General features: G+C 41.5%; 1 protein-coding gene across 1 annotated transcript; it reads left to right on the top strand.

Moving 5' to 3' along the window:
• The first annotated feature begins 22 nt into the window (after window positions 1-22).
• Window positions 23-5,022, top strand: CHCHD7 (coiled-coil-helix-coiled-coil-helix domain containing 7). Its single transcript, XM_041473646.1, has 4 exons — window positions 23-179; window positions 2,905-2,982; window positions 3,549-3,647; window positions 4,403-5,022. Exons 2-4 carry the CDS (start codon window positions 2,929-2,931, stop codon window positions 4,502-4,504), a joined length of 255 nt encoding a protein of 84 aa, XP_041329580.1. The 5' UTR covers window positions 23-179; window positions 2,905-2,928; the 3' UTR covers window positions 4,505-5,022.
• Window positions 5,023-18,707: the final 13,685 nt, after the last annotated feature.

Genomic DNA, 18,707 nt, shown 5'->3' with positions numbered 1-18,707 from the left:
CTCAGAGCCGCCGGGGCGTGGGCGGCGGCGGCGCGGGGCCGGGGGGAGCCGCGGGGCCGGGAGCGGGGTAGGCTGCGCCCGTACTTAAGCGCGCTGCCCGAGCCGCTGACGTCTTTCGAATTGGAGACGGGCTGCCCCGCTCCCGCCCCGGGCTCCAGCGGACACGGCCGGGGACGGAGGTGAGTGCCGCCGGCGGCGACCCGCGCCGTGCCTGCCCGCCGCTTCCCCTTCCCGGCCGGCGCTGGGAAGTCTCGCTCGACCTTCGCCGCCCGCGGGCCGGGGCAGCCCCGCTCGGGCCCGGCGGCGGCGCGGCCCGGGCACCGCTCCCTGGCGGCAGGTGGTGCCGAGGGGAGGCGGCGGGAGCGGCCGCGGGGAACGACCCGGGGCGGGGGAAGGGGTCGCCGGGCGCCTCCGGCCGCTCCGCCGCCGGCAGCAGGCAGGGACCGGGCGGGGGGGCGCCGGCCTCGCCTCCGCACCTGGACGGCCCCCGGCCTTCCCCGGGAAGCCGAGTTGGGCAAGGCGGCAGCTCCGCGGTGCTGAGCGTCAGGGACCGCCGGCTGCCTCCTCCTGCCTCCGCCGCCGTAACAGCCCAAAATGCCGTAGGAATTTTAGTACGGCCTTGGCTCCAGGCTTCAGAGTTTTAATGAGCTGGTCTGCACGGCAGCATAATTAGCGAATTTGTATCTGTATGTGTGCGTTTAAAGCAGACCAAACGCTTTTCAATGGGCGGGGGCCTGTAGCGAAGTGCCCTGATGGTTTATGAACTGAAAAAGCCCTAGGGTTAAAGAGTGCCAGCAACAGCCCTGGTTCTCTGTGGTACAGTTTACAACTGTTAATGTGTTAAAGCATAATTAAGAACTGTGGCATAGACAAGCCTTCGGTTGTGGTTGGGCTCTGACCTGTGATCTGAAAGCAGGAAGGGAAGCCCGTACATGTGCAGAACCTGGGAGGAGGGGGAAGCTCGCTTCCTGCCCAACTGCTCATTCAGTCGCACAGCAGCATTTCTGCGTGACCCGCCTGCCCTTCCAGCTGATAATGTTTCAAGTCTGAAGTACTTCGGAGGGGGGGAGAGAGCAACACGCGCAGGAGCTATCAGACCTTTTGTGTAGTACCAAGAATGTTTAAGCATTTGCCTGCTCCTAGCTGTGCATCTTCATTAGAACCTGAACTGCTTATTCGTTAAGTAGGTGTTTAATGGATTGTGTGCGTTGTTCCTCAGACCGGGCACGGTTGCAGAGTCTGGTAGTGTAATCAAACTGAAAGTGTCAAGTGCAGTTTGTATAAGGAACACTGATTATGACGGCCCGGTCCTATGACTCACAAGTATTCTTCCAGAGAGTAAGTCTGAAGTCAGAGTGACACTGTACACCTTGAGGCATGTCTGCTTAGGTGGTGCTAGCAATGAAATGCACAGACACATGCAAACATGTAAAAAAAATCTTGTTTCTGTTGTGGTGAGTTAGGCAAGGCATTGTGGTATGCTTCTTTTGCTTCCTACTTCTCCCTTTTCTCCTCCTTTCTCGAAGTCTGTGATGATGCTAGTATACCTGCTTGTGTTTCCATTTGAGTTGGAAGTGCCTCCTCAAAAATGCACTTCCACCCATCAAAAAAGAGAACATTTTCCTGCCTTGTGAAATTAACTTAAGCACTGGATAGTTCTCAAAGGAAAGTGAAAGCATTTACCCCCCGCCCCCCAACCCCCCCCATGCTGTTAATTAAAAGGCCCATTTGCAGAAGATAATTATATGGAAAGCAAAGAGTACTCCAAGCACCAGGAAAGTATATATGCACAGCTTGTAAAACCTAGGGCTTGTTTGCTGGGAATAGTTTACTCTTACCCAAAGAAGAAACCCCATCTAAAACATGGTTTACTATGAGCTACAAAGAGCAGTGTGTGAGTTATTTTTTTTAATGTGATATCAAGCAATACAGGCTTTTTACTGCAGACTTGCACTTATCATTCCATAATGTGCACAGCAATAGGTCGAAGTTAAAGATTAGCACCGATTTTTTTCAAGAAAGTAAAAACCAACAAGATTAAATTGTGCCCTTCATTAGCAGTAATTTTAATTTTCTCCCTCCGTCCTGTGTTTCTGATTGCATTGATTCAAGCAGTCATATGGTCACCATTAATTTATTTTTTGCTACATTTAGTATTTGTTTGGAACATACCTGTATCACCATATGTGTGCTGGAGGCAATGTATAGGAAGCTGTAAAGGGAAAGAGGGTCTGCTGTTCATCTTGATGTCATCATCTTGGATCAGTGTGGAGTCTTGGCACTGAACTCTGTGTCTCTCAAGCTTACAGAGTCAGTGTCAAACTACTAAATGGTAAAAAATGTGATTCAAGCTGTCATACACAGTTTAAGTGGGTCTGGTCCCACCTTGCGGTGAAACCAGTTCTTTTTCTATTGAATATTTGCTATAGCAACACAGGAGATAGTTGGGCACTTGTTGTACCTGGGAAAGCTCAGTGATGATGCAGATGTGATCCAGCTAAGGAGTAGGAACAAATCTGGAAAAGTTCACTTGTATGTTCCTCCCACACACTATTAATTGAAGTGCCTACAGTGTATTGGCTGTGAAAGCTTCTATGGAGCTGTTTCTCCTACACGTGGTCACTTCCTCCATCATACACAGGCTGGTGTGAGAGCTGCAGTGGCTCCATTCTCTGCAGGAATTTATCAGGTAATGAGCAGTCTTGGCAATGGGCTAAACTTGCCAGTGTTGTCTTGCTGTTGAAATAACACTTTGCAAAAGAAGGTTTATTGTTTTGTTTAGTTTTTTTTAAAGATAACAAAACTGTGTGCTGCTAGAAGGCCTTTATTACATCCTGAAATTCAGACTTAATCCTGAGTTAATGTTAAAAGTAGATACTTAACCTGTTTATTTTCCCTTTCTAGCCGAGGTACGAGTGTCTGTCTAGAATGTCCAGGCATGCAAAAAAGCTTAGAGATCACGATATAAATCCATGTCTAGCGGTAAGATCAAATTGAGATTTCTGTCTGTACATTTCAGTGCCAAATAATGCACTTTCTAGGGGACTGTTTTGTGGATAGCACACTGGCGTTATAGCACTTTACATTAACAGTTTCTTTAGAGTCTGAAGATGGGAAGGGCTGAAAATCATCCATTATAATAAACATGAAATAACAAGTTAATTCCCCATAAATAGGAGTAATACAACTGCTGGCAGTCTCTTAAGTTTTGTGTCCCTAAAACTAGAGCCTGAAATCCTGGTTAGACAAGCTTGGTTATTTTTTAAAAGTCTTTTGTGAGTTATACTAAGCATTATTGTAAACAAATATTCTATGGACTCTGCACTTACTGTCTGAAGAGTACTATTCACTGTTATCTCTAAATTAAATCACTGCTTGGAAGTACTGATGATCCTTTTTAATAGGTGTTACTTTGCTCTCTTTGATAGTGTTCTTTCATCTGAAGAGCTCACTCCTATCTTCATAGTTATTCTGGGACTTGTTAAAATATTTAAACACTGAGTACGGTAACTTCCCTCAGCTCTGAAGTATATTTTCCCCTATTAAAGGAAACAGATGCCACTACAAAATGTATGGATGACAACAACTATAACAAGGATATGTGTACTGATTATTTTTTGAAGTACAAAAACTGCAGAAAATTCTGGGTAAGCACAGTAAACTTTCTAAATTTTACTCCCTGCTTTGCTTTATGTACATTACTTCTGACATGCTGCTTTCTAAACCCTTCAAACTCAGCTAATGATGTTTTTATGGTAACTTGCCAGCCCAGGTAGTATCAGTATGCGTTGCTGTAAGACTTTAAGCTCATGCACATCAAAGTCCTTCACTTGATTGTCCTGGGTTTACTCTCTTAGATTGTGAGTCAGTGTTCTTGCAGTACCTGATTTTTTTCCTCTGAACTTGAGTCACATATTTCTAGTAATAAGTTCTCTCTTAAACTGATGCAGTGAAAAAATTCTGAGGCAAGGTAAGGTTATCTGGTTTCCCACTGTCTTGGATCATGTTTACTTTAACCTGATATAAAGCTTATTTGGTGGTGGAGAAATACCATGAAGATTTATGTGCAGTTAAACTGTTTTCTGCTGTTTCCTTATACCATTGAAGTAAAGAGGTTTTAGCTTAGCCTTTAAATACTTATGCAAATTACAAAAAAACCTATTTACAGACAATTGTGCGTTGGTCTGGCATAGAGTAATGGGAATACTGATTGGACTGTGTTCTGGAGCAGCAAGGTAAACTATCAGGTATCTTGAACTAACTACTAGTACATTTAGTTACCAGCTAATCAGGCTTTTAGAATACCTAGGTCTTGATATATGAAGCATTTTTCTATTAAAGAATCTTGTTCATTCAGAGCTCAGGGCAATCTGTTCTCATGGTCACTTTGTTCTATTTTCAGCATGGAATTATGATGCAAAGGAAGAGAAATGGTGTGAAACCAGAGATGCCCTCAGCAGAAGAACGAAAGAAAATCTTGGAATCAATGGGGAAGCCCTACTGACTAGAAACCTGAATTGATGGACTGTTGTCACTGTACATATGAAGACTTAGCAGCAGCAAGTTTAAGAACTGGATTTTACAGTTGCCATCTGTTGGATTAAAATAAGATCTTAAATTTTGAAATGTGTGAGCTTTCTAGGATAGAGCTTCCCTGGGTTTGTTCCTACTTCCTGTCATAGGAACCTGGCCTCTCTTTATTGGAAGATACGGGTCTTACTGCAACTTGTGTAGAAACTTTTGGAAGTAGAAACTACCTTGCTGTGAAATGCTAAATATAAAATTATTGGGACTTGAAGAAAGCCTGTTTGAAACAATGGGCTGGTGAGCATTGCAGTGTGGTTCTGAGTTCTACGAATGCAGCAGGTTGAGAAGCTGATACATGCAACATGTTTCTTGCACTCAGCTGTTCTGCTCAATAGTATGGATTTACTATGTGTGATTTCATCACTATTTTCATATGTTGAATTTTGTGTCCCCAGTTTACATAAGACTGTTCATTAAGTAAAATCCTAAATCCAACAAGCTTGTCCTTGGGTCTCCCACTGCACTTGTCAGTGACAGCAGAAGCTTGCAGTAAGTCAGATGTGCAAGCTCTGCTAGTTAGAAGGTTAGAGGGACTGGTGAAGATAAAACTGAACTCCTCAGGTCTGAGCTGCATAGTAATTTCTGCGGATAGTAAATAGATACTATGGTGGCGGGCAGGCAGGGGGGACTTGCAGACATGTAAACAGATCCTCTGAGTGACATGGCAGGTTTAACTATAGTACATCTATCTAAGACTCTGGACAGCTGAAACTTGGGGTTTGGAAATGCTTACTCATACAAGATTACAAAGCTCAGTTTAAACAGGTACTCTAATCTTAAATAAGGTTGTTGTTGTTTTTTTTTTTTTAAGCTAAATTGAACTACTAATAAATGTAAACAGGTTGCTGTCTAGTGAAAGCAGTGTTTTTTACCTTTTAACTTCTGGTGTTCTGGCTTAAAAGCTTGTGTCCTGTGATAAAACAGAAAAACTACTGTCATGAGCTCAGGTTCCATGTGAAATCCTTTAGTTCTTACTGGGATCATCTTGGCAGAACTCTGGCTGACCTCATGAAGGATGGTGTAAAAGTGTTGTCTCTCTATTTAGACTGTTTTGGAAAGAGTTCATGGCTTTCTGTTTCTCCTGTCTGGCTTGTCTTGTTTCTTTCCACTGTAGGCCTATTTCTATGCTTGCAGTGATTTTAGGCTGTTTCCTTGTTGTTTGATCTGACTAGTAACTCCACAAAATCTGCTTTTGCTCTTCCTTTCTGCTCTCTGTTTACATCTGAATTTTGAAATTGATTGATCCTACCCTCTCCGTTGGAATGAGTATGTAACTCTATGCCTTTTGAGTATGAAATTCTCCAAGCAAAGCTGTACGGCCTTCAAACATGTCACAAGTTCTCTTGTCAGTTCCTGGCAAGGAAAATGTACTTTCTTCCATCAAGACCATAAGATTCTTTATTTCAAATTACTTTCTCTTCACCTAAAGTGCAGACTTTGACATTTTCCTCATTTTGTAGTTGGGTTTTTTTTGTTTGTTTGTTTGCTTGTTGTTGTTGTCATCTTTGGTTGGTTGTTTTTTTGTGTTTTGTTGTTTTGGGTTTTTTTTTGGTAGGTTGGTTTGTTTTGTTTTTGGGGTTTTTTATTGTTTTGTTTTTGTTCCCCTGTGTGTGGAGCTGAAGATACTTTCATTCCACATTCAAGGGCTTGCTCTTTTCTGCCACATCCTTGCTATCTTTTAATACCCTCCTACATACCGATCTTTCCTCATTTTTTTGCCCATTTGACACCAGTTCTTTTTTTGACTGATTTTAATATTTTGGTCTCTTCTCATTGCAGTTTTTTTCTAGTACCTTTGTTCTGTCTCTGATCTAATGACATAGTCTTGCAGTGACTTTCTAATACAGCTCCTTTTGAAGGTCGTGTGTTCTCTGTTCTCTTTCCTAGTGAGAGAACTTCTTGCTTTCATTAAACTTAGCCATAATACTTCCTCATTAACCATGCCTCTCTTTGATCTTGTTCATCTGCGGATTTTGGGGAGCAGTTGTCCTCTTTCCTAGGGCTGTGTCTCTTCAGACTCTTCTGCCTTTGCTGCCTTTCTGGCTTTTTGCCTCCCTTGGTGTCTAAGGGCACCTTCTCTCCTACTTGGCAAAGGTTTGTCATTTGCCACCTCTGTTGTATCTTTGGACATGTTCTTTGCTCCTGTGGCTTTAACTGCTATTCTAGTACTTGCTGTTTTTCTGTTGCTGTGCTCTTAAATTCTGGGCTTATGTTAAAATCTACAGTATATTTTATGTGCAAGAAAAACATTGTATCGTTCTTGATGTGGGTATGCTGATTCTTCTTTGCATAAGCTCAAGTTCCTTAATGTCATCTCATTTATCCTAGGATTTCTTTTCAGGTTTTCTTTGCATATAGAAATGCTCTTTCTCTTAGGTTAACTGTTGCACTTACAAGTTGTTTTTTTTTCTGACAAGATTTGCTCAGGAAGCATCCACTAATGTTATTTTCTTTTAAAGGATGACTGGTCTATCTTTTGGCATTGATAGGTACCCTGTGCTGCTTTGTAAAGTGTTTGTAAAGAACTAGTACTTGTCTTCAGAAAATCAGAGGAGATGCATTACTACTTTCAGGTGTCAGTGCCAGAATGTGGGCTCACAGGATGGGCTAAGGCACATGTGATGCATGAACAGTAGTCTTCTGATCATCAGTGGATGTACATGGTAGGCTCCCTGTGGATGTTACAACAAAAATGAGTTTAGTGTAGAACTGAGGGAAATTGAAGCAGTTACCTTGTTGCTTTAATTCAGGTAATCAGTCATCTGTTGTAGGGAATGCCATTTATTTCCATTGCATATTCCTTACTGTTAAATAACACAAGTTTATGAAAAATCTTGGAGACATCGTAATGTCTCTCAGGAGTGATCAGTTACTTGAGTATGAGTTTTTTATTCTTTTTATTCTTCACTTGAGGTTGCTGTTCTTGCTTTCACTGCTGAAGCTTGAGTGGTAAAGAGTGATAGCTTAAACATAGGCTCTTACGGGTTGAGATTTTTCCATTAATTTTTGTAGTGTGATTAACTACCTTTGGTTGTGAGCCAAAGATAATGGTCTTTTCCTCATACCTGAGAGCTTACATTCCACACTTCATGAAACAGAGGTAAGCTGCAGCTTGCCACTCTTACTGGATGAAAAAAACCAAAACTGGGCTGCATTATTAATTTCCCTAAAGCACACTCTTGTGTGTTAACCCAGAAAGTGTAACACAGTGGATCAATATAATTAATTAAGAAACAGGGAAGGGACCTGTGGGTTGGGTTTTGGTTTGTTTTTTCTAAAATATCTGTAATTACTCATTTTGTTTGTGATACAAGGACCAAATCTGGATAGTGGCATTAATGTTTGATAACTTTTTTGTTTGACAGCTGGATGGTGCTGTTGTACAACAGACTGAAAACAGAAGCACTCCACCCACTCACTACTAGCTCTTTCAAGCTTTTTTGGTCTCTTCCCACAGAGGTAGCAGAATTCTTCTAATAGAAAGGAGAGATTGGTCCTGTCTCTACATTATAAACAGAAAAGGAGGACAGGAGTCTAAATCATTGCTGGGAAATAGGAGATTTCTGTGCAGCCTGAGAAGCCTTGGAATATGGTCCTTGATAGGTTTTTTCAGTGTGGTTATTTGATCACAACTAGGCACTAAACAGCAGCTGTAGGCTTTCTCCCAGGTCTAGGTGAATATCCTGATTCCCATCTGTACATTTTTGCCTTCTCATTTTTTCTGTTACCCTACAGTGCAAGGCTTTGTCTGGCTCAGAGTTTTCTGCTACCACAATTGGGATGAGTCTGTGCTCTTGAAGATGTTCAAAGGAAGTTCACAGAATTGCAGAGTATGCTGATTTGGAAAGGACCCACAAGGATCATCGAGTCCAATTTGCCTAGCTCTAGAGTCCTTAAAATTTCTTTGGATTTAGCTGAAGCTTTTGAAAGGCAGGGAGTTGAATCTGCTGCTGCTCCAAGTCACTTTCATGGTCTTGTAATGAAGCTTTTGCACTCAAGTGATGAAGAACATGTGCACTGGAGTACAAAATGTTATGCTGCTCTAATGCATTTGGAGACAGCCCTTAACTCATGTTAAAAGTATCTGCATCTTTAAAGTTGGTCTTCCAAAATAGCCATGAAAGAAGTAATTATTGTGTGGAAAACCAGTACACCATTGCAGGCTTTTGTTTTCTTGGAAGAATCTCAGGCAACTGGAAGAAATAGTTCTGTAAGTATTAAATTAATAAAAAGTAAAACAAGCTGGCTACTTCAGAATATTTTAACTTTTATTGCAACCTATTAGATATGAAGAAGAAAACAGAAGTACTGCATTTATATTGACTAAATGCAGTGGATCACTTAAACTTAATTGCTTTCTGACATATATGATACCATAATATAGTAACTCAAACCATCAGATTGTGAATAAGTAATTTTTATCTATCCTTTAGGTTTCTACCTTGATGACTCCTATCTCAAAATCCTTTTTTGGAAGAATGGTTCTGAAGATCCTCAATCATTACTTGCTCTTAGAAGTCCCACTACCCTTGAGCTGTGTCTTTACCTATTTTACTTCAATAAACTGCTATGCACTGCAAACATTTCCTGATATCAAGTGACTGGCAGAACACAACAGAATTCTGCATAGAACAAAATTGAGCTATTGAGTCTGTCAAAATGGAAATCCACTGAAACAAGGTGATGTGTAATGACAAAAAAAGATTATGCTCAAGATAGTATATTCAGTCAATACCTCATTTCTGAAAGTAATTCACAGCTCTAAGACAAATTTACACTAATAGAAATAATGTAGGGACAATAGCAGCCATCAGCTGCTATTGACTTTGAAGAATCTAAAAATTTTTAATTGATGATAAAGATTGCAATTGTTTTGGCAAAAAAAGATTTTGCAGTGTTTTTATGGAAATAGCCTGCTGGTAATATTTTGTTACTGTGTCACGTATGGATGTCAAATTTTTGTTTCCCTGAACTGTGGTTCCCTGAGCAGTCTTTGCAGAGTTGCCTGCAGCTGTTGAAGTTGTCAGCGAATGTGGTTGCATATTACAAGCAGGGTGATATTTTCTCCTATTTTTATTAAATAGTGGAATTGAATGAAGTTGCTGTATTAAAATATGTCAGTCATACAGTGCTTGCTTCAATCTCTGAAGTTACAAAAGGATGGAATGAAGCTAGCAAGATAAATCCTTAGGTAGGGGATACACTGTGGATTTACCATATCCTGCATATCAGTTTTGAGTACTTTCTGGCTGTATTTTTCCTAATGCTGAATGAATTTGAATGGATGTTACTGGTAATCTAAGAAATGCTGTGTTTCGGTATTTATCTATGACAGGTAAACTAACGTGGTTCTTAAGCAAAAGGTGACAATTCAAGATGTGGGAAAAACCCTTTTGACTTTCAGATTGAAAATGGACAGGTTTTGAGGGTTCTGTACCTGTTGGGTGTTGTGTTTAGACATCAAAAGCCTATGGATGGCAGAAACTTTGATCCCAGAAGTCTCTGGTGCTTCATGTTCTGCTTTGCACTTTGGTGCTGACAGTGCTGATGAACTTGCTTGTTCCTACCTCAACACTGCTGGGATTTATGGAAAAAATACTTAATCAGCCTTGAGGATTGACTGTGAAGTCTGCTAGGTTGTAGGTGAACAGAAGAAATTTATTTTTCTGAAAGGTGTTGTTTGAATGGCCATCTTAATAGTCATTCTCTTCAGCAAGTGCTGTTCCATGTCCCTTCTTCCCTCCAGCAGGTGCCTCTGTGTGATTCCCCAGCATCAGTGCTAACACAGACCTCTATCCTGGGGCCTGTATCCAGCTGCCCAATAGCAGAGGGAAAAGGGGATCACCATTGTTCTTCAGCCCAGCTGGACCTCTAAGAGCACCTCTGTAGAGCTGCAGCCATCCTTATGTCCCTGGGCTGGAAGGGACAATGTAGGGTGTCTGAGTAAGCACCAAAACCAGGAAGCAAATGCTGAAGTCATAGCTGCTCTCACAAGTCAGAAGGCTTTCTGTGCTTGAAAAAGGGCTTAGCTATTCAAAGCTGTGAGCACTCAGGGGCTGTGATTCTTAAAACTCAGAGCTGTAAGATTGGGTCCAATGTTACCCTGCCATTACCCAGTCCACCATCAAACCCTGTCCCTGAGCAGCACATCTACACATCCTTCCAATAGCTCCAGGAATGGTGACTCCACCACTCCCCTGGGCAGCCTCTTCCAATTGTTGACAATCCTTTTGGTGAAGAAAATTTTCCAGTCTCCAATCTCAAGCTCCCCTGGAAAACATGAAGCCTTTTCCTCTTGTTTGTTACCTGGGAGAAGAGACCGACTCTCGCCTCATTACAAGGTGCTTTCAGGTTGAGGTTCCCCCACTGAGCCTCCTTTTCTCCTGGCTAAACAACCCCAATTCCATTAGCTGCTTCTCATAAAACTTGTGCTCTAGACCCTTCTTGAAGAATGTCTAGCCTTCCTGGACTTGTTTGCCCTTCAGGGCTACTTCCGAAGCAGTCCTATCAACCAGGCTCCACAACAGCCCAAAATCTGTCCAATGTGGCAGTTTTGCTGGATACATCTCCCTCCTACCCCTCCACCTGCTCCCTTCTCTGAGAATCAAAAACTCATTTCATGATTGCATGCCCCAGATGGTTTCCAACAGTCCTTTTCTGTTCACAAACGACTAGGGTGTCTTCCCTAGTTGGCTCCCTCATCAGCTGTGTTAGGAAGTTTTCTTCCAAACTCCAGGAATGTCCTGGGCTGTTTTCTCTCTGCTGTGCTTTATGAGGTGACAAGTAGATAGAACCTAGAAGGAACCATGGTCTCCTAGCACCTTCAGCTAGGCAGTCTAAATAGTCTTTACAGTGTGCTCATCTATTTTGTCATATATGTGTTCACACTGCAGATGGGTGCTGCAAGCATATAAGTATGAGGAGCAGAAAACCACTGAAAAGGGTCACTGGTAGATCTTTACTTACATCTGCATCAAAAGCAGCTTTCAGGTTTCTGTCCTTTAAATTTTAATGTTCAAAACCCTGAGAATCAATTGCAATAATAAATAATACTTCAGTTCTTTTAGTGTCGCTGTGAGACAAGAAGAGTTCACAAATGCTTTGGTTTTCTGTGGTGTAGGAAAATTTCCAGCCAGGAGTTGGTAGAAAGCATCAGTATCTCTTTCTCTTCCAGTTTGGCAGCTGCAGGAAATCAGCCTGCCAGAAAAGCTGCTATAAAGCTGGATGTTAGCAAACAGGCAGCTGCTCCTTGAGTCAGGGTAATCTCATTCTCTGACCAAAATGGGTACAGATCAGCCCAATTTTGTACAGGTCTGGAAATGCAGGCTGGTCATTTTTGATTGTGCTGGTGAGGTCATTTCTTGCTGATTATTACTACTCATTGGCCACTGTAAAGCCCCAAGAAGCTGACACTGTTTCTAAAATCAGAGCAATTTGCTAACCTAAAATATTGATTAATTTGGTTTTGTTCACATCCTTTCTTGGGTCTTGAATTGCTGTTTACTTGTAGAAAATTATTCTTTGGGTAAGTTTTTCCTCGTGATTTATTTCCAGTTCAGCTTTCACATTGCTAGATTCTGCACCAACCCAAGAGAAAACACATTTGCTGAGCAGTAAGGGATTAACACCATTGATGAGATGCGCCTGACACAGGAGTTCACAGATGTTCTTGCACAAGTCTTTAGAAGGACATTTGACATGTGGCATTGCAGGAACATACTCAGCAAATCTCTAGGTAAGGAAATTGACTTAATAAACCTCTTTTAATCAAAATAGATGGAACCAAATCAGTTACTTTGCTGAGAAGTTTTTGTTTATTAGTGCAGTATAATTTGCTGCTTACCAAGCTCTCTGGTTCAGGCAGCGTTTGTGAGGGGAAGGCATGGTGGTGTTGGGAGGTTTCCTGCTGGAAGAGGGCAGCTCTGCTGGGAGCACAGTGGTGCCTGCTGCAGAGATGCTCCTCCTCTGGGTCCTTAAGGAAGAGACACCACACATTGCTACACAACCCCTCCCAAAAAAATCACTCGACGTGAAAACCAAAGCTGAGCTGTTTGGTAGCCTGTTTGCTGCTTTTCATTTAATCAGTGATAAAACACCAGAGAGAGGCTAAAGTAGGAAATTGTCAGACTACCAGAAGGCATCCTATGACTCTGCTTCCAGTCTCATAATTATTTCTGGGGTTTCTAACAAGTTTCACTGTGCTACATTCACATGCATAAACCCTTTTGTGGGTAGTGAATACGTTGGCATATGCAGAGTTCTTTCAAAAGTCCATATTCAATACAAATTTCAACATCTGGACAACAAGTTGTCTCTCTGTATCCCCAAGTACCACAGAACTTGGCCATGTTTTATAATTGTGACTTCTCCAAAGAGAGATGATTGCAGGAAAAAGAAATTTTTCTTCTATCAGAAGTTGCCTACCTGTATCTTTTTCTCTAGTGGAAGATATGTATGATATTTGGGATATGATTTTCTTCACAGTGGATCTTGGATTAAGGATCATGTGCTTTGGATTTTGCCTAACAGGTGGCCTGTCAGGTAGCTCACAGATAGTGTTGACTCCCACAGTATTTATCCAAATGACCTTAAAATAACTTATTCAGAGAAACAAAATTAAGGTCATAGCCTTTCCCACCTCAACCCGCTATTCCAATAGCTGAAGTAGTGACATCTAATATTGGTTTGCCTGATTATTTCACGTAATGTTACCTAACAAAACAGTAGTCGGCATATGCTGGATAATGTAATAAGTGTAGAAGTAATGAAGTGGTATCATGGGTGGTGAAACACAGGGCTTTTGGATGCCTTGCTCTGAGAAAAGCCACGATAAGGACCTGTCTTCATAGTAAGGTATGAAACTGCCATTCTGGCAGTCTAGTAAGCTCTGTTTGACACTGGGAGAATGATACCTACCCAGGAACAGCAGGACATAATGAAGTGTTCCTGTACTACAAATAAGGGTAATATAAACAAAGTTTTCTGCCTTTCTTAAAGTATTTATGGTATGTATGCAGATCATATTACTGGTACCTTTTTTTCTCAGGTACTAAAAATCCCTGATTCTTGAGAGAAAAAAATGAGAGAAAAAGGTGTTTCTCAGTAGCTTGGTGCTTCTTATGTATCTGCCTTGAATTTTTCCCTGCTATGGAGGATAGCCAAGATTTAATTAACTACAAGCAGAAAAAGAACTAAATTCCTCATAAAGACCATATTCTGCCAGCTGGGCTGAAAAAAACTAAAACAAAAAATATGCAAGTAATGGCAGCTAATGGCATTTCCAAATAGGCCATCTCTAACCCTATTATCAAGATGGATTTGTACCTACACCAATAGTTTAACCACACTCCTCCTGTTCTTACACCTTCATCCAAGTTCCTCAAGAAATTACCATGTTTACCACATGGTAAATTCAAGTCCCTCCTCCCATCTGGAGAAGTTGGTGCAAAAAAAAAAAAAAGATATGGCAATATTTTGCCTCTACTCATGTTCCCTTAGAGAAACAGCTTTTCTTGGGAAGCTGGAGTCTGGTTCTAGTCCATTTTCTTGTCCTGAGATAAACCCAAAGTTTGCCTTTGAGAAGACAAGTGTGTCCACTTTATTCACCTCCACCCTTGATGGCAGAAATTGTTTTCAACACAGGCTGCATGGTCAGAGTGGAAGTGCAGTAAATGCTCCTGTTCTGTGGCAACTACAGATCAAAGTGATTATTGGGGCTTATTTTGACTGTAGCCAAGTGTTCTAAAGCATTACACAGTCTGTGAATTTGGTTTTTCTGCACTGCGTGTTAATGAATAATCCACTGTGTACCTTTATGTTGCGAAGTTTGGTGTTTCAACTGTTCATTGCAGAACATGAAAAGCAACTAATTATTACTAGTTTGTTTGGATTTTTTAAGTGGTACTCATGATTAGTAGACAAAACATTGTAAGGTGAGATAAATTGAAGGGCTGAGCTAACAGCTCATCATTGTCAAATGAGGAGACCCTGCTCCCTTTACCCTGTCCCATTGCCTAGGAACAGCTCTTCAACTTTCCACCAGTTTTTACACTTGCTGGGTCCTTCACTGGAATGCTCACATTTGATAACAAAGCAGCTTAAAGGGAAGAGCTTCTTTGTGGGCAGTGACTGGTCTTACGTAATTTCACACTTAAACAAAGTGATCATGCAAGCATTGGGACCTGTGAACCTCATGCACAAAGCAGCATCTGCTTACAGATAACCATTTGTGATTTCTGCCCTTCTGTTCAGTTATGGACATCTAAGCCAAGGGACCTCCCATGTAAGCCTGGGTTACCACCAACCAAAGTGATGAGTCAAGACTGCAACAGCTCACATCCTCTGTGGCTCACCAGAGAGACCTCTAACACCAAAAGACTCTAGCTGCATGTCAGTGACTTCAATTCCAATTTTCCCATCTAATTGTTTAACAACAAAAGCCTGCAAAAAAAAAGAAGTCTAACTAATCATGAGTATTGCTTCCTGTTTTCTGAAGCTAAACCCAGAACAACGGTTTGTGTAATGATGATGAACTGCTAAATAAAATTAAGTCTCCTTCCCTATGGACTTCATAATAAAAATTGTAAACAATGTTTGGCAATCAAAGCTGCAGGCCTATGGGCTGTCATTCCCACATGGTATGAATTAGTGGAGAAAGGTTCGTTGTGCTTCCCTTCCCTAGCTGCCCACCCCTCCCTGGGTTTTGCATGTGCTAGCTTTGGACAGGGATGACTCAGCTGCTGGTGAATCACCTGCTGAAGTGCTCAAAGTGCTGGCTTGGCTGCAGTTCCTCAAGCAACAGTGAACTGTCAAGGCAGACTGGCAAGAGAATAATCCTCTGCAGCTGGGAGAATTTTTGTGCTTGCACATCTTGATTTAGAGGTTGCACAGATACTACTGTAATTTCAAAAATGCATATTGAAATGTTGCTTGCTAAAAAACTTCCTTGTGCAACTGCTTATTCATGATAGGGCTTTTCATAGGCATTGCTCGAAAGCTTTTTTCATGAGACAACCTGTTGGTGAATGGCTCATGTACAATGTAACTGGAGAAGTACTCTTAAGGAATGTTTCACTGTTTCCTATTGGTGACCTGAAAAGTAAGGGAATATTCCAACCAGGGAGATTGTTCCAGAAAAATATATGAGGTCTAGTAAATTCTTCTGAAATCTTGCTATTTCAAGTTACTGTTTTCTGGACTGGTGGTCATGGAGAAAGACAGAAGGAAAACTAAAAACCACATGGAAAGCTGCCAGGCTCTACATCCCTACATGTCCAACCAGCTGCTCAGGAGAAAAACATGAAAAACTTATCGTCCCTATGTGGCAAATCTAAATGTCTTTTACAAACAGAGCCTGTTTGAGAGATACACAGCAATGTTAGTGTATTACAATAATTTTTAACTTGTGTATCAATGTGCCTTTTGGAGTATTTTATTCAGTGTTGGTATCTTCTTCACCTTAGTAGTCAAAGAATCACAGAATCTTTCAGCTTGGAAAAGAAAGATCTCTGAGGTCATTGAGTCCAATCTATGACCAAACACCACCATGTCAACTAGGCCATGGTACTGTCACATCCAGTCTTTCTTTAAACACTGCCAGGGATGGTGACTCTATCCCCTCCCTGGGCATTCAATGCTTAACAACCCTTTCTATGAAAAAGTTCCTCCTGATGTTCAGCCTGAACCTCCCCTGGCACAGCTTAAGGCTGTGTGCTCTCATCCTGACATGTGTTACCTGGGAAAAGAGGCCACGTCCCTGCCTTGCTCCTTTTAGTAAACTGCAGAGTGATAAGGCCCCACCAGAGCCTCCTTTGCTCCAGGCTGAACAGCCCCAGCTCCTCATCAGACTTCTGCTCCAGACCCTTCACCGGCTTTGTTGCCTTTCCCTGGAAATGCTCCAGAACCAAAATGTCCCTCCTGATCTGAGGGGCTGAGAACTGAACACAGGACTCAAGGCATGGGTACAGGGGGACAATCCCTGCCCTGGTCCTGGTGGCCACACTATTGCTGATACAGGCCAGGATGCCACTGGCCTTCTTGGCCACCTGGGCACATGCTGGCTCATGTTCAGGTGCTGTTGCCCAGCACCTCCAGGTCGTTTTCCACCAGGCTGCTTTCGGCCCAGCCCGTACAGGCAGTAGTAGCGTACAGTGTATAGTAGTCGTGTATATGCCAGCAGCCTGTTCTCAGCAACAGCAGCACCAACTGCCCCTGCTGATGAGCAGACACTGTGAGGAGATCATCCTCAAGCCTCTCTTGTGGCCCCAAGGAAGAACCAGCATGTGGAGAACAGCAGTGTCATGGCTCCTGTTTAGCTGGTTATCCAGGTCACTCTTTCCCAACATATCATCATCTTTGTCAGCATCTTCTGAGCCAAAATCCTCTTTCAAACCAATGGCTGCACAATGATGGTTAAATTCCTGTCATGTAGGGTGGAGAAAACAGAGCCAAAAAGGATTATTCAAAGTTACATATCTGTGTAACTTCTCATTGTGGCAAAGCCAGAGGGTTCATCACCTGGCAGGACCAAGGTAAACAAACAAGTCAATTTCTATCAATTCTTATTTTTGGAACAAGTCTGATATTATTAACATTTTTGTGGGGGAAGATCCAAGGATGTGGCAGAATCCCAATATAAGCTAGGTTTGCTCATATAATCTCTCAATAAGCCTTCAAACTAGTCTTATGACAAGCATATTGTTTGAAAAACAGATAGGGGATTTACTCAAAGGCATTCCTTCACATATTTTCCCATGAGTATTCCACATTAGTAATATTAAAAAATAGTCTATTGTCTGGAATAGCAGACATGGGACTTGGTGCTATTTGAGGGTCTTACACACAGAACTAATGATCCAAAACATCACCTCATGCAGAATGCAAATATCCATATATATGCAGAAAAGCAAATGCAAGGGTGCACACACCTCTCCAAGTGCTGCCTACTCCAATCCCATTCCAGCCTCAGTGGAAAGCCATTGCTAAATTGTGTGTACTTAGTTGCATCACAGCATACACAAATCTTAAATACAAACAATTACTATCAGCATTGTACTGACTGTGATTTGCCTTTGTTTTGTCTTTCTACCTCATTTTCTTTTCAAACCATCAGCCACTTTAACGTTGGAAGTCTCCATACCACTGAAGCTAACTATTTACCATTATGCTAACTGTAATCTAAAGTTAAGCATAAGATATGTGTGTGCAAGTTAATAGGTATTTATCTTTTTCTTCTAAGACAATTATTTTTGTTAAGACAAAATTACTTTAAGAGACTATAGTCCAGTTACAATCAATCAATTTTGCTAATCTCTAAAAATATCCAAGGTAACAGTGGTCAATTTATAGCAGTCCTTTCTCTATGGAGGCAAAATACAAAGGTTCTTAAAATTTTCCATCCAAGTCTCATTACAGTCCAGCTAGGGAGTGGCAACAGGATGAAAGCCAAGGAATTTCCAGAAATCTTGAAGTGCTACTAAGTCACTACTGACGCAGTGCCTTGATATTTGCTTGATGAAAGATGCAGGGCCATTCTGCCCCTAATTAGCAGATATTATCAATGCATCCAAAAAAAAAAAGTAAAAAAGTTTTGCCTGCTTACAGTGGGGAAAGAAAAAGGATACTTACTTCCCCATTTAGGAAAAAACACAAGCTTTTAGCACTCTTTGACCCCAGTCTTTGGAAAAAACTATTTTAGTTAACACATTTTCTAAGTCACTTCCTCAATTCAAGTAATTTTTTTATTCACATTATATTTGGTTTACAGTTTAAAAGATTAATACATCTATTGATGTGAAAATACCCTAAAAAATATTAGTATGTGTATAAAATCTGGACACCAGTCCTGTGGCAGAATGTCTCCCAAAATAGGTTTAATGGAATACACAGGGGAGAAGCCCTAATGAATCCTGAACTTCTTTAGCCACCACAGAAGCTCTAGTGGTTTACATGCAGGAATGTAAGAATGGACATTGTAGATTTCCTTGGGGTGATTTCCTGGATTTCAAAGTGGCAAGATCACATGCTTCAACATAGTTATGAGAATTTGTATTTGGTTGCAAAGGCATAATTTATTGCACTATTCTGTCTCCTTCAAAACCCTCAGAAAAAGAATTGGTGTG

This window comes from Pyrgilauda ruficollis, unplaced genomic scaffold (genome assembly GCF_017590135.1).
Source record: "Pyrgilauda ruficollis isolate IOZ18807 unplaced genomic scaffold, ASM1759013v1 scaffold30, whole genome shotgun sequence".
Classification (NCBI taxonomy): domain Eukaryota; kingdom Metazoa; phylum Chordata; class Aves; order Passeriformes; family Passeridae; genus Pyrgilauda; species Pyrgilauda ruficollis.
This window is presented reverse-complemented; position numbering and strand designations above follow the sequence as displayed.

Bases quoted from the DNA above. Each gene is read 5' to 3' on its own strand.
- CHCHD7 (XM_041473646.1), top strand. From the start codon at position 2,929: ATGTCCAGGCATGCAAAAAAGCTTAGAGATCACGATATAAATCCATGT. The intron at 2,983-3,548 runs GTAAGATCAAAT...CCCCTATTAAAG, and splicing joins ATATAAATCCATGTCTAGCG to GAAACAGATGCCACTACAAA. The intron at 3,648-4,402 runs GTAAGCACAGTA...TTCTATTTTCAG, and splicing joins AAAACTGCAGAAAATTCTGG to CATGGAATTATGATGCAAAG.